Raw genomic sequence first — 15409 nt, 5'->3', positions numbered from 1 at the left:
AGTGACCTTTAGGCTGCAGTTTGGAGACATACATGAGCTAGTGTAATTCCCCTGATCCCAGGACGTTTCACCTTTTCAAGTATCTATCTAATTCCTTTTTGAAAATTACTATTGAACCTGTTTCCACCCGCACCGCTTCCTCTCCCTCCCCCCATCCCACACACAGTTTATTCCAGTATATCCTTCAGTTGAAGGATGGTTGCAAATAGTGGGGATGAGCAAGAGGCCCAAAGTAGAGGAATGCAAAGATTTCGGAAGATTGTAGGGCTGGAGGATGTTACGGAGATAGGGAGTTGTTCAGAACAGTACAAATATAATCTTTGGGATGATGTATTTGCCCTTTTATAATATTGTTTTCCTTTCTTGGTGATTCTTGCAGTTGCTGGTTGAGGAACGATTTCAGGACATTGAAAAGATTAAAACAATTGGAAGTACTTACATGGCTGTCTCTGGATTGTCTCCTGAGAAGCAGGTAAAAAAAAACAGTTTAAACTGTGTTTGCACAATTTATTGAATCTTAAATACAATTTATGAACATGAACATATTAAGAAAAACAAACTTTGCTTTTATCACCTACGATTTATACAGCAATGTGAAGAAAAATGGGTCCATCTGTGTGCTCTGGCAGACTTTACCATTGCTTTGAATGAAAGCATACAGGAAATAAACAAACATTCTTTCAATAACTTTGAACTTCGTGTTGGTAAGTATCGCTTGAATATCGATGTTAATTCTCACTTGAACTTGTTGTGGAGAATTCTACATATTTCACTACGATGTCAATTATAGATTATCGGGCAGAACCTTGCGGGGCAACCTGGGGTCCCAGTTGCTGGCTGGAGAGCCCCTAATCACCTCTTTTTGAGAAGGCCCCTTGCACCTTTTCCCACTCCCACCAAGAGCTGACAAAGCCCAACAGCTCTTTATGTACTCAGCAGTGCCATTGAGGAGATGGTGGCTGCTGCTGGTACTGCACTCACCTAAGGCCTTGGATCGAGGAAAGACTCAAAGCACAGGTAAATAATGTGGTCACTGGGGGTGTTGGAGAGCGGGGCCAGTAGCAAGACATGGTTTTACAAAATACCATTTGTGACTTGCTTTAAAAAAAACTGATATTATTACAACCCTATAAAGTGTCAATTAACCAGATCTTTAAGGTAGCAATAGCAGAAACTACAAGCACTTGACACCTCTTCATCTTATGTAAATAAACATTGAGCCAACGATAAAAGAGATTGTTTCAACGGAGTAATGGAAGTCTGGGATCTCAGTCCTGCATACATAATGAGGCTTGGCTGAGAGCTCAGACATCCATTATTTTACATAGGATAAAAAGAAGTCAAGTTCTTGAAATTTTTTCTATTGATAATTTAAAGATCTGGTTGATTGGCACTTTGATAGGGTTGAAGTAACAGCAGATTACAACATCCTGGGCCAAAGGGCCTGTTCTGTGCTGTACTGTTCTATGTTCTAGATTTTTATACAGAGTTACAAATGACTTTTTTTATCAGCTTTTCCATACATGCTATTGTACTATAGGATTACTTAGCATATACTTAGCATATACTGGGTGAATGGGCATGGAGGTGCTGTGAATTGGTATGGAAGGTATGAGGAGCCATTAGGGGGAGGTGGAGGCAGCATGGGATGGCATGGAGAGTGAGTGAGGGCTAAAGGTCTTAAATCCGACTAAAAATATTGATTCCAAGTCCCGGAGAACCAAGATGGGCCCCTTAATCAGCCCACCTTGGCACATGGTACTCCTGTGGCCATCTCCAAACTATTTCCAAAGTTAGCGGACCCAGCATGCATCCAACACTCCCCGTGTCGACTACCACCCTCCCAGAATGAGGCACTTTTTATTGAAGCGGATGTGACAACAGGGAATTTCCTGACTCCCATTATCCAACTCCAATATGAAAATCCAGCCCATTGGGTCACATATCTCTGCTTCATGATGTATGTCCTCACTGAAATCTTCTGCCTGCTGCATATCTACTGATGGCATTGCTCTTACTTATTGTGCAATCCATGCACAATTGCGCAGCATGCACTTAACGAAAGCCATGCTGCCGCACGAAACATGACTGGAAAGGTGACTGGTGTGTTTTGTGGCAATACTTGCCCTGCCTGAACCACTCTTAAAGGGCCCTCAGTCCTTGACAGAGCCTACTGTAAAGACACATCGTAATCTGCTGCATTCTGCATAACCTCGCATCATGAGGGCACAGCTCCTATCGCCAGCTGTATGTGAACCAGCTGGGGAGAGGTGGCAACCAACACAGCTCTTTGTTCTTGCGTTCGCCTTGCTGGTTGTGCTGTCTGTGACTGACTCTTCCGACTGTGGTACCATTGAACACAACCCCAATTGCCCCATTGACCGACCATCCTATACCTTAACTTTCCCTCTGTAACTGGCTATCAGAGTATCCTGTTGGCGACATGGCATAAATAAAAGCCACCACTACTCAACAATGCACTAAGTGCTGACTGCATGCCACAGTCATGTAAGTGAGTGGGCAATACAAGGTTTGAGAGCGGCCTGCAGTGGAAGCAATGGCTGTGAGTTAATCACACATCGTCATCACTGCAGCCATTTTCATGAAATTTGTGACCCGCATATCCTTCCGACACAATTTTATTAGGAATTGAATGAAACTGTCACCAATCTGGGTGCATATAAACTGCAACTCCCCCCCCCCCAATGAACTATAAAGAATTGGGTAGGCAAGTTATCACGACTAGCCTCATGATGCTACCTTCTTTCAAATAATTTAAATTATTATGACCAAAATAAATCCATGAGCACCGTAAGGCTGGATTCCTTCCACCCACCTGGCCCAAAATTAAAATCCATTCCGTCTCTTTGGACGTGATTATAAAAAGGATGTTACTCCCCCCCCGCCCCCCCCCCCCCCCCCCCCCCCCCCGCCCACCTTCCGAGCCTCTGTATGGCACACAACATTCTTCTACCAAGAATAAGTCTGGCTCCTGAGGCTTATTCTAACTCTCCACGAAATGTTGTGTTAAAATCGGACCAGAATAATATTGTCCCTATGAAAATTGGTGCAAGACCTCAAGATGGGGCAAACGTTCGCAGTGAAAGCATTTCTGAGCCGAGAACTTTTGAGGGTTGATCAACAGGGGATGAATATTGCTTATGCCTACGTTAAACTAGATTTCATGTAAGGGAAATGTAGACGTTTCAACAGCAATGAATGAAGTTTAATCTTGTCACATATCTAGTATTCAGATCATAACATTCAACTAGATAAATATTTTGAGACATGTCAATCATGCTTGAGATATCACACTGTTAATTGAACATTTGTGTCACATTTGAATGAAATTTCAAAAAGAAACACTCATTTCATGCTGATTTCTTCTGATTTCTAATTGACCTGATGTTGTCAGACAAATGAGTCTAATTTATTTGATACAACCAACAATTAGATACTGTGGCCTGAAAAGAAGTTACACACAACGGCACTTTAACAGTAGAATAATGTACTGAGCATTACATGATGTGATACTCTTCTCTTCCTAAGCCTTGGCATGGGAGATTAACCTCTTCATGCTGAATTTGTGGACCGCATTTTACACATCTCCACCAGCTGCCCAAGTGCAGCTTCAACAGTGGCAAGGGTAGTGGCAGGTATTCTGCCCATCTGTGAGCCAGTTGAAGCCCTTATGTGGCCAATTAATTAACTAATTGAGGACTTCATCCGGCTGCCATTGGGATTAACCAGCACAGGAGAGGCTCATGCCAAACGTGTAGCCTGGTCGCTCTCACTGAGCTGGTGGGCAAGGTGTCCCCCCTGACCCCCCCACCATTTTCTAGTCTGGTCCAGGCGATACCCCCACCCCACTTACTTTACAGTTATTTCAGCTCCTTCCCCTTTTGGACTGCTGTAGCCTCAGCAGTGGCCACCACTCCCGTTGTACTGCTTGGACTAGACGGCTTCTGGCTATTTTAATGGCTGGCCGCTATCATAGGGGCAGAAGCCCCATCTTAAACCAATTAATGACATGTATCTTGGCTTTACATGTGTCACTGATCTCCGTCAAGCTGGTGTGCAGCAGAGTGAAAGGACTGATGTAGTGCTAGCCCATGAAAGGTATGATGGCAAAAGGGGACATGGAAATGGGAACACTCCCACTTCTTGTCCTCAGTCAGCACCTGACATGATGGGCGGGATTTTATGGCCTCACTCCCACTGAAACCGTAAAATCCCGCCCGAGGTCAATAGACCTTCTCATTGTCCACCCCTCGCCTGCTCCGATTCCCTTGGCGGGTGGGCGGTATAATTCCAGTCAAAACTTCTTTCTCCTATTTTTGACATGGCCTACATAGGCTCCAAATCCCAGAGGACATAGGCCAAAAGTATCTCAGCAGTTGGAGCAGGAACCTGAGCAGCCTACCTCTCTGCTGCAGTCACAGAGGGTGCACCCACATAGAAGCAGAAAGTAGTGTAAGTTGGAGAAATTTAAATTCTCCAAAGGTATACTAATGGGTGTTTGACAAAATGCTATGTTGTTAAGTTACCACATAATGTCACATGAAATCTACTGATGAGCACCACTGCCAGATCTTGCCCATTATTACATCCCAGGTGCCAACTCACCATTTCCCTTGTTTTATCATCGGTATCGATACACAATGGAACCTATTGTGCAGATGTGCATTGTGTGGATGAGTGCTTGAAGGATTATTTAGTACAAACATCAGAAAGGTAATAGTCCTGGTGGGAATGCACTGCAAGATTTCATTTTTTTATATTTCACACTGGGTGAAGCTTTGCAACATGAGGGAACCGCTGGCTTCCCTGGCAGCAATATAAATGGGTGGTCCTGCAGTGAAGAACTGGGAGCACCTTGAGGGAAGCTCCTATTTCCATGTCCCCTTCCACAATCATCCCTCTTGTGCACCAACAGTCCCTCCACTCTGCTACACACTAACTTAGCAGAAATCTGTGGCGTGTTGTAAGGCCACGGTATCTTCATCCTCCTCCTTCTCTGCATTCTCCAGATCTGAAGATGAGTGATAAACTCCTTTGTCTTCTTCCACCTGCAGTCCTCCCCGCTGCACAATCTTGGGCAGAATGCAGCACATCTCTATCATTTGGGAGTCTCACCTTGGTGAGTACTGAAGTGTATCTCCAGACCTATCTAAGCAACTGAAGCGCATCTTTAGCATTCCAGTGGTTTGCTCTGTGACACACCTGGTGATCATCTGGTTCTGGCAGTAGCGCTTCAGCATCTCATCGGTCAAGTTTCTCATAGGATCATGTTTGAAGGGGGTTTCCTGTCTCTTGCAAACCAGCCTTCCAGTCTGCTTCTAAGGGCACAAGGATCTGGGACTGCTACAGATTGAAGACATTGTGCCAACTGTTAGGGAACCTGGTGCACACCTGCATGACTCTCTCAATGTGGTTGATACCAGCTGCACATTGATGGGTGAATAATCCTTGTGTTTTATCAAACACCCTGGTCGCTATGGCGATGCTCAGATTGGCACATGTGTGCAGCCGATGAAATCCAACCAGAGATGCCAGTCAGAGTGCCTGCACTTTCTAGCTATTGTCATCACAAGGAAAATTTACAAATTGTTAGCCCTGGCAAATCTGCCGAATACATTTATGTGGAACCTACTGAGAGATCCTGGATATCTCTTCACTGGTTCACTGGAAGAACACAGTAAGAAGTTTAACAACACCAGGTTAAAGTCCAACAGGTTTATTTGGTAGCTACAAATAAACCTGTTTGACTTTAACCTGGTGTTGTTAAACTTCTTACTGTGTTTACCCCAGTCCAACGCCAGCATCTCCACATCATCACTGGAAGAAAGCAGAGGTGAAAAAATTGAAAGCATTGCTTAGATCCAATGATGAGCAGACCATCCAGTGGAAGGATCTGAGCTGCCATCACCTGATAAGACAACCTCAACCTGAGGAAGTAATACCTTTCCAAGAAGTCAAGGAAGATGAGCCTCAGTAGTGCTTCCTGTAATATCATCCACCTCTCTCCTGGGCACTTTTCTCCTATTCAAGTACTGATCTCACCACAGCCTTTTGTTGCTGCTATGGATAGTGATGGTCTTCCTCTTCCAATGTGCTGTCAAACACATCCAATACACCTTCCATCCTGATCTTGTCTCACCTCCCAGGCTTCATCCACACAAGAATTCCCTGATAGGCCTTTGCCAGAGGGAGCTGAGACACTAGCTGCAAAAAGTGAGCTTGTATTCAAAATGGGATAATGACAAGTTTAACTAATAACTCACACTGCTGCTCAAACTCACCTCCATTTCCCAAACCCTGGAAACCTGTGGTGCAGATGTTAAAAACAACTTGAAATAGACTTAATGAACATCTCCCAAGGATGTTAAATATGGCAATGAGTACTCACCATTTTGCAGCAATTTAATCTTCATGTGCAAGATTCTTGTTGGCATCAAAGAACAAAGAACAAAGAAAATTACAGCACAGGAACAGGCCCTTCAGCCCTCCAAGCCTGCACCGACCATGCTACCCGACTTAACTAAAACCCCCTACGCTTCCAGGGACTATATCCCTCTATTCCCATCTCATTCATGTACTTGTCAAGACGCCCCTGAAAAGTCACTGCCGTTTCCGCTTCCACCACCTCCCCCGGCAACGAGTTCCAGGCACCCACCACTCTCTGTGTAAAAAATCTGCCTCGTACATCTCTTTTAAAACTTGCCCTCGCATCTTAAACCTATTCCCCCGAGTAATTGATTCTTCCATCCTGGGATAAAGCTTCTGACTATCCACTCTGTCCATACCTCTCAAAATCTTGTAGACTTCTTTCAGGTCTCCCCTCAACCTCTGTCGCTCCAGTGAGAACAAACCAAGTTTCTCCAACCTCTCCTCATAGCTAATGCCCTCCATACCAGGCAACATCCTGGTAAATCTTTTCTGTACCCTCTCCAAAGCCTCCACATCCTTCCGGTAGCGTGGCGACCAGAATTGAACACTATATTCCAAGTACGGCTTAACTAAGGTTCTATAAAGCGGCAACATGACTTGCCAATTTTTAAACTCAATACCCCGGCCGATGAAGGCAAGCATGCCGCATGCCTTCTTGACTACCTTCTCCACCTGCATTGCCATTTTCAGTGACCTGTGTACCTGTACACCCAGATCCCTTTGCCGATCAATACTCCTAAGGGTTTTGCCATTTACTGTATATTTCCTATCTGTATCAGACCTTCCAAAATGCATTACCTCACATTTGTCCAGATTAAACTCCATCTGCCATCTCTCTGCCCAAGTCTCCAACTGATTTATATCCTGCTGTATCCTCTGATGGTCCTCATTGCTATCCGCAAATCCACCAACCTTTGTGTCGTCCGCAAACTTACTAATCAATCCAGTTACATTTTCCTCCAAATCATTTATATATATTACAAACAGCAAAGGTCCCAGCACTGATCCCTGAGGAACACCACTTGTCACAGCCCTCCATTCAGAAATGCACCCTTCCACTGCTACCCTCTGTCTTCTTTGACCAAGCCAGTTTTGTATCCACCTTGCCAGCTCACCTCTGATCCCATGCGACTTCACCTTCTGCACCAGTCTGTCATGAGGGACCTTGTCAAAGGCCTTACTGAGTCCATGTAGACAACATCCACTGCCCTACCCTCATCAATCATCTTTGTCACTTCCTCGAAAAACTCGATCAAGTTCGTGAGACTCGATCTCCCCTTCACAAAACCATGTTGCCTCTCACTAATATGTCCACTTATTTCCAAGTGGGAATAAATGCTGTCTCGAAGAATCCTCTCCAATAATTTCCCTACCACTGATGTAAGGCTCACTGGCCTGTAATTACCCGGATTATTCTTGCTACCCTTCTTAAACAAAGGAACGACATTGGCTATTCTCCAATCCTCTGGGACCTCCCCTGTAGACTTGATTAGCTGTAAGTATTCGCATTCCAACCATTATTCTGTAAATTGAGTTTGTGTATTTATATGCCCTGTTTGTGAACAGAATTCCCACTCACCTGAAGAAGGAGCTTAAGGCTCTGAAAGCTTGTGGCTTTTGCTACCAAATAAACCTGTTGGACTTTAACCTGGTGTTGTTAAACTTCTTACTGTGACCTCCCCTGTAGCCAGTGAGGATACAAAGATTTCTCTCAAGGCCCCAGCAATTTCTTCTCTTGCCTCTCTCAGTATTCTGGGTTATATCCCATCAGACTCTGGAGACTTGTCTACCTTGATGTTTCTCAAGAACCCCAATACCTCCTTTTTGATCTCAACATGACTCAAACTATCCACACATCCTTTTCCAGATTCATCATCCACCAAGTCCTTCTCTTTCGTGAATACCTCGCCCATTTCCTCTGGCTCCACATATAGATTTCCTCCCTTGTCCTTGAGTGGGCCAACCCTCTCCCTGGCTACCCTCTTGCTCTTTATATATGTGTAAAAAGCCTTGGGATTTTCCTTAATCCTGCTGGCCAATGCTTTTTCATGACCCCTTTTAGCTCTTCTTACTCCTTGCTTAAGTTTCTTTCTACTTTCCTTGTATTCCACACTTGCTTCGTGTGTTCTCAGCCTCCTAGCTTTGACAAATGCTTCCTTTTTCTCTTTGACTAGGCTCACAATATCTCTCATTATCCAAGGTTCCCAAAACTTGCCATACTTATCAAAACATAGAGGGTGGGATTCTCCGGCCACGCTCGCCCCAAAACCGGAGAATCCCACCTGAGGTCAATGGACCTTTGTGTGGTCCGCCTCCCCACCCCCTATGATACCCGTGGCGTACGGGACGGGAGAATTCCCCCCAGAATCCGTACAGTGCAGAAGAAGCCATTTGGCCCATCGAGTCTGCCCAACTCTCAACAGAGTATCTTACCCAGGCTCTCTCCCCCGCCTTCTCCCTGTAACCCCACACATCTACCATGGCTAATTCATCGAACCTACAAATCTTGGGACACGAAAGGGCAATTTACCATAGCCAATCTACCTAAGCTGAACATCTTTGGACTGTCGGAGGAAACCGGAGCACCCGGAGGAGACCCACACAGGCACGGGGTGAACGTGCAAACTCCACACAGACAGTCACCCAAGGCTGGAATTGAACTTGGACCCCTGGCACTGTGAGGCAGCAGTGCTAGCCACCCAGTGCCACCCCTTAACATGCTCCCATTAAACCCAAAGTGGGTGGTTTGCACTCCCATTGTAATAATAAAAAGAGATGTAACCCTCTACCGCAGTGATGCACAACCTAGGCTAGTGAGTGGGCCGCATGAGTGGTCGTCTTATCTCAGTGGGCTGCAAGATTGAAATCAGGCATGTTCACATGACTCTGTGAATAAGATTAAATACATTTAATACATGCCAAATACTTCATAACGAATTATAGAAATGCTTAATCATTTATATATTAATAGAACTGTCATCAACTTCAAATGGTAAAAATAAAATAAATATTTACACTTTGGATACAAAGGGCGTGCACGGCTCTCGCGTTGTCCGTGTTGTTTGCAACCAGTATGCACCTCATTTCACTTGCCCTTTGTTACGTGCGCATCACTTCAGTCATACCAGTAGGAAAAAAACTACGCGGATGGAAATCAGTGGAATGTGGCAACCCTGTGCACCGGCAACAATCAACAAAACGTCTTGTGGGCCACACTCAGAACAGAACCCAGGTGGGCGTCAGGTGGCCCCCAGCCCACAGGTTGTCCACCACTGCTCTATCCACTGAAAACTCGCCTGTTCTTGGATATTAAATCCTGCCTCCTCCGCCCCATCATATACACAAAACTCACCAGAAAAAGTAGTTAGTGCTTGTCCTTTCCAGTATAAATAATCTTTAATGGCATCATAAGTCTTAATTAATACTGAAAAACCTCTCTGCCACCAAGAGTGAACTTTAACAAGTGTGCAGTCTGGATACTTCAGATTTCATTTATTGGATATTTTAAAAAAGTGAAACATGTAAATAAAAATTGTTTTTATTTTTCTTTCTCTTTCGTTTTTCTCTCCTACTTTTCTTTCCCTCCCTTCATTTTGCTTTCTGTACCTAATTTCTGAGTTAAATATTCCAGATGACACTCCTGGTTAACACTCTTCGCTGCTCATTAACCATTCTCCAATCTGCTTGATTAAGGAGACGTGCAGTTGCTTGGTCTGTTTGCACACATCTCAGATGCTCTGTAGAGCAGTGATTCCTAATCGACCCCCGAAGTGCGCTGCGAAAAAAGATTCAAAATTTACGTAATTAAACTAAAACTAACCTTCACCTTCAGCTCTGTGTTTGGCACCTCCAAGACCTGATGAATCTTTGGCCTTCCGTGCATGTGCCAACTGGGAAAGAGCTGCATGTGCAGCATGGTTTAGATTTATTAGGTTGGTCAGGCCCATGTGTACAGGACTTGGAGCTGAAGACAAAGGTCCCATGCACCCGCACAGAAAGCTAAACCTCAAAAAGGGCGCAAAAACCATGGGGGAAGCAAGAGAGACCGGGAGAAGTAAATAAAAACAGGTGAGATGACGGGGAGAAGTTAAAACGATGATCCTAGTAAGGGAAGAAGACAAAGAAAATAGGAGGTGTGTCTCCAAAATGTTTTACAGTGTAGAGGTGTGTTATGACATATAAAAGGTTGGGAATCACTGCTGTAGAGGACACTGCGCATTTTAGTTGGTTCGATGGCAGAAACTTCTAGTGCAAAATCTCATTAAAAAGTCTTTGGGCAAATGCAAGTATAATACATTTGTTCATCACTGTCTGTGGAATCTGGCTCATTAAAGTGGTCATTATGAATTTTTGAATCAGAAGTTCCAATTATTTGATACCAACCAGCTAAGACCACATCGCCTTTTACAGAGCATCTGGGACCTGGCCCATTAAGATCAAATGCCACTTCTGATCAATTAATTATTCTGCATGAAACATCATCTTCATGCACTTAAATGCCCACTTGAACTGGTACCTGTTCCACTGTCTTTGAATTTTGTTTTTAAGAATGCAATCTCAATTCACCATCATTTAAAATAAATATTTATGTCCTTCTTTGCATTGTGCAATGGATTAATGGCTGCACAGACTTCAGATCTTCCACATAACTAGTTGACATAAATATGTTAGCAGCATTAATTTCACTTTTACAATGCTTTCTTAAATCATTCATTCACACATTTTTGACTCTTATTTACAATCTATGCTGCCATTTATAAAGCATTACAGGGACACCAAGTGGCAGATAATATATACTCCATGAAGTATCCTTTTGACAATCTATAATAATAGCAATCGGTGTTTGGCTGTCTGAACTGTTTTGATTGGTTAGTTTAAAGGACATGTCTGTCAATGGGTTTATTCTGTTGCCACATGTGGAGGCACATGGGGTTATACAGAGGATTGGAGCTTGCGATGCATGTGCAACTGCCAGAGGTTCGTGGCAGTGGAGTGGGTTTGGTAGAGAACTAAAACATGGGAAGGTATTGAGAGCCCAACGATAAAGTTACCCTGGCTGGAGAGATTGCTTCCATGAAGAATGGGATGGGATTGATGAGAGGGATTAGGGTGGCATGAGAAGGATAGGGATGGAATGTAGGGGATAGAAGGAATGGGATGGGATGGGGATGGCATGAGAGTGATAACAGGGGAGAACGGAATGGCATGGGAGGAAGGGATAGCATGGGATGGGCCACATGGGCAAATTTGATGAGCTGATGGAATTGGTTAAGTGTGACAAAATGGCAGCGACATTATTTGATACAGTTTATTATTTAAAAGCTTTTCTTTAAAAAGTTTTCTTTAAAAGCTTTTCTTTAAAAAGTTTTAGTAACGCTGTCAGGCGATTTAAGTATATATATCAGTATTGGTTCTATGGACACAGCGGACGTTAAAAGTGTATATCCTCCAGAATTTCTTAGAATCTTAGAATTCCTACAGTGCAGAAAAAATCCCACCCAGATCCTATCCCTGTGACCCTACATATTTACCCTGCTAATCTCCCTGACAGTAAGGGACGATTCTGCACTGTCTAACTCCAATGGGCACACCACTGTACAAACTTAGACTCAAGGAAATAGCAGTAATAATGTTGTTCATAACAAAGCTTAAATACTAAACAAGGACTTTGTCATGGAACAAATTAGATAGGTAGGAAGCTGTTTCCTTCAATGATAATTATTGCAGATTTCAAGGTGGTGGAGTTTTTATTTCAAGAATTATTTGGAGCCCATCAGATGTAAACCTGCCTTTTCAACTAAGGAAAAAGGGTTTCCGAATTAGACTTTCATATTCATAGTTCTAAACAAGTCATCAAGGCTCTTGACAGTATTTATATTTTTATTCCTTGGCCTGTTTTTACACATCAGCAACATTATGCAGCTTTTGCCAGAGTAAGAAGTTTTGATTCCACTGAAGTCTGCTGAAAGAATAACTAGAAATCCTGTATTAAAACAAATACTATTGCAATAAAGATATCGTGGATGGAACTTTCTGGCCATGTTCGCCGCAAAATCCCGCCCAAGATCAACGGATCTTTCCATGGTCCGTCCCTCGCCCACTATGATTCCTGTGGTGGGCAGAATGGGAAAATCCACCCCACTAATTTGACTGCAAATATTTTGAGAGTGTCTGCTAACAATAACATATTCCTCTGAAGCAATTTGTCCTTCTGATTTTTTTGGTCAAAATTAAGAGGGTTTTTGCTCTAATTATTGGAATAGTTCCCAATACAATATCAATTCAAATTAATGGATATGCTGTGTTATAAATTATTTTAATCCATTTCTTTCTATGCTCTGAGATCAATATGTTGACATGTACATTGATATGTGCACATTTACAATGTGTTTCAGAGCAAATCATTGATTCTTAATAAAATAGTTCCATTTTGTCAAACACCTAAATGTTTTCACAGTAAATTTAAACATAGAATGTTTACTTGAGAATGTTACTGAGTTAGAAATGTGTGGATGATGGTTTTCTTGTTTCCCCTTTTCTGTTTAAACAGTGATTCATAAGTTTCCCTGATGATTAGGTCCAGGAGTTACCCAGATGTTGAGCAATACAGACCAAGAGCATTCTATGTTCAATCCCTGGTCTATATTGAATTTACTGATTTCAGGAGACAGTAATTGGACTCTGTCCCTGACTTTACAAGGGGCTAAACATATCAGCCAATGTTCCTACTCTTGATAAGTGTTCATTGACCTCTGCTGGAAAGTACATGTGTGTCGGCATCAGGACAGGACTAGGCAGAGCTCAGATCTAATGTGTTCCATGGTCAAATAACCTGCCAAGGTTCGTTATCTTTGACCATGAAGAATAGACACTTTGAGAAAGCTATTGAAAGGCGACTAGTTCCTGTGAAGTTTTATTCCAACTGGAGAAAAGGTGTGAAGATTGTGTGTGGGGGGAGGGTTAGTGATTAATGTAATTATGTTGCTATGACATGAAATGACACCTCGACGGGAATTACTGCATTTAAGTATTTCAATTATTTATTTGGTATTGCACATTTACTTCCAGGTATTAGCCATGGCTCAGTCGTTGCAGGGGTTATTGGCGCAAAGAAACCTCAATACGATATCTGGGGTAAAACTGTAAACTTAGCAAGCCGCATGGATAGCACAGGCATTAGTGGCAAAATTCAAGTGCCTGAAGATACATATCTTATCCTGAAGGACAAAGGATTTGCCTTTGAGTACAGAGGCGAAATATATGTCAAAGGGATAAGTGAACAAGAAGGGAAGGTCAAAACATACTTTCTTCTGGGAAGAGTTCAGCCAAATCCACTTATAATGCAACCAAGAAAGCTAACTGGTCAATACTCATTGGCTGCTGTTGTTCTCGGACTTGTACAGAGTTTAAACAGACAAAAACAAAAACAAATTCTGAATGAAAACAACAACTCTGGCATAATTAAGGGACACTACAACAGAAGGACGTTACTTACTTCCAATGTACCTGAAGCAGTGGCGCAGGTCGAAGGCTCAGAAAAAACTGAAATGCCATAATTACATTTTAATTGTTGAAATTTTGTATTTCTTTTATATATATATATATAAATAAAAAGGTTTACTTTTTTAAAACTGGTCTGGTAGTTTAAATTGTGCATTATTTACATCATTGGGAAACCAATGTACAGAAATTAAGTCTGGATATCTCTGTTCAATACTCAATAAGAATACTTAGCCATAGTAATATCACAGATGGGTTAATGCATTTCACTTCTATGCTCACAAAATGCTGATGAAAAGTTTTTTTGCAAGTTTTGCTATTAAAAAGTTATATTGTTTATGGAACGAGTTAAAAATGGGGTTGTTCTGATCTGAATTTTCTTTAGCTCTGGAATCATACAGTGCAGAAGGAGGCCATTCAGACCACCGGCCATAATCCCACCCAGGCCCTATCCACATAACCCCATGCATTTACCTTAGCTAATCCCTCTGACACTAACGGGAAATTTAGCATGGCCAATCCACCTAACCCACACATCTTTGGGCTGTGGGAGGAAACCGGAGCGCCCGGAGGAAACCCATGCAGACACGGGGAGAATGTGCAAATTCCACACAGTTGTGCATGGTCTATTCATCCAGATGTGCTGGTCCTGTAATTGTCGTTTGAATGCCCTTGTACCAGCGCTCATCAAAATCTCTCTGGTTCACTAACGTCCTTTAAGGAAGGAAATCTGCTGTTTTTATCTGGTCTGGCCTACATGTGACTCCAGACCCACTGCAATGTTGTTGATACTTAACTGCCCTCTTAGCTGGCGTATGCCACTTAGCTGAAGAAAAGTCGAATGGAATACAGCAGTTCAGGAAGGTGCCTCAATTAGGAATGGGCAACAAATGCTAGCCTTGCCGATGAAGCCCACATCTCATGAAAGAAATTTTTAAAAATCATGGTGCTCCACTGTCTGCTAGTTTTAAAGAAAGAAATAACTTGCATGGATGTAGTGTCTTTCATGACCTCAGGCCTTTCCAAAGTGCTCTACAACCATGAAGTATTTTTGAAATGTGTTAACTATTATAGGAAATGCAGCAGCCAATTAGTACACAGCAAGACTATACAAATAGTAATGGGACAATGCATTGCTATGTCGAGCCTTCACCAGGTAGACCCTAATAAAATAAGGCAGGATTCATGATGTCAGTCCTGCTGCATTAGAATGGTCTGGGCATCAACGGATAGATTACAGGAGGTTGGCCATGAGTCAAACATCTATTAAATGTCTGGCGCTGTGGTCAGAAATGACAGGCAACAAAACATATGTAAGGCAGAAGTCAGAGCATAGAAGGCAACATGTAGAGATTGTCAATTCTTTTCCCTCCCCATGTCTCCTGGTCCATCAACTCAAACAAAATAGGAACAATTACACTGGGAGAGATTTGTTTTTAAATAAACTGGCCACACAGTC

The 15409-nt window shown here is 42.8% G+C and overlaps 1 protein-coding gene across 3 annotated transcripts in view; it reads left to right on the top strand.

Annotated features, from left to right (window-relative positions):
- Positions 1-14070, top strand: part of adcy8 (adenylate cyclase 8 (brain)) — a 105342-nt gene extending 91272 nt beyond the window's left edge. For all 3 annotated transcript variants that reach the window (XM_078216091.1, XM_078216090.1, XM_078216092.1), the window contains 3 exons: positions 380-472; positions 590-704; positions 13519-14070. In XM_078216091.1, the coding sequence (XP_078072217.1) occupies positions 380-472; positions 590-704; positions 13519-14006 (696 nt within the window). In that variant the 3' untranslated portion in view covers positions 14007-14070. The remainder of the gene's footprint in view (positions 1-379; positions 473-589; positions 705-13518) is intronic.
- The last annotated feature ends 1339 nt before the right edge of the window (positions 14071-15409 follow it).

This window comes from Mustelus asterias, chromosome 7, assembly GCF_964213995.1.
Source record: "Mustelus asterias chromosome 7, sMusAst1.hap1.1, whole genome shotgun sequence".
Classification (NCBI taxonomy): Eukaryota; Metazoa; Chordata; class Chondrichthyes; order Carcharhiniformes; family Triakidae; genus Mustelus; species Mustelus asterias.
The sequence above is the reverse complement of the archived record's forward strand: the minus strand, read 5'-3'. Positions and strand labels throughout refer to the sequence as shown.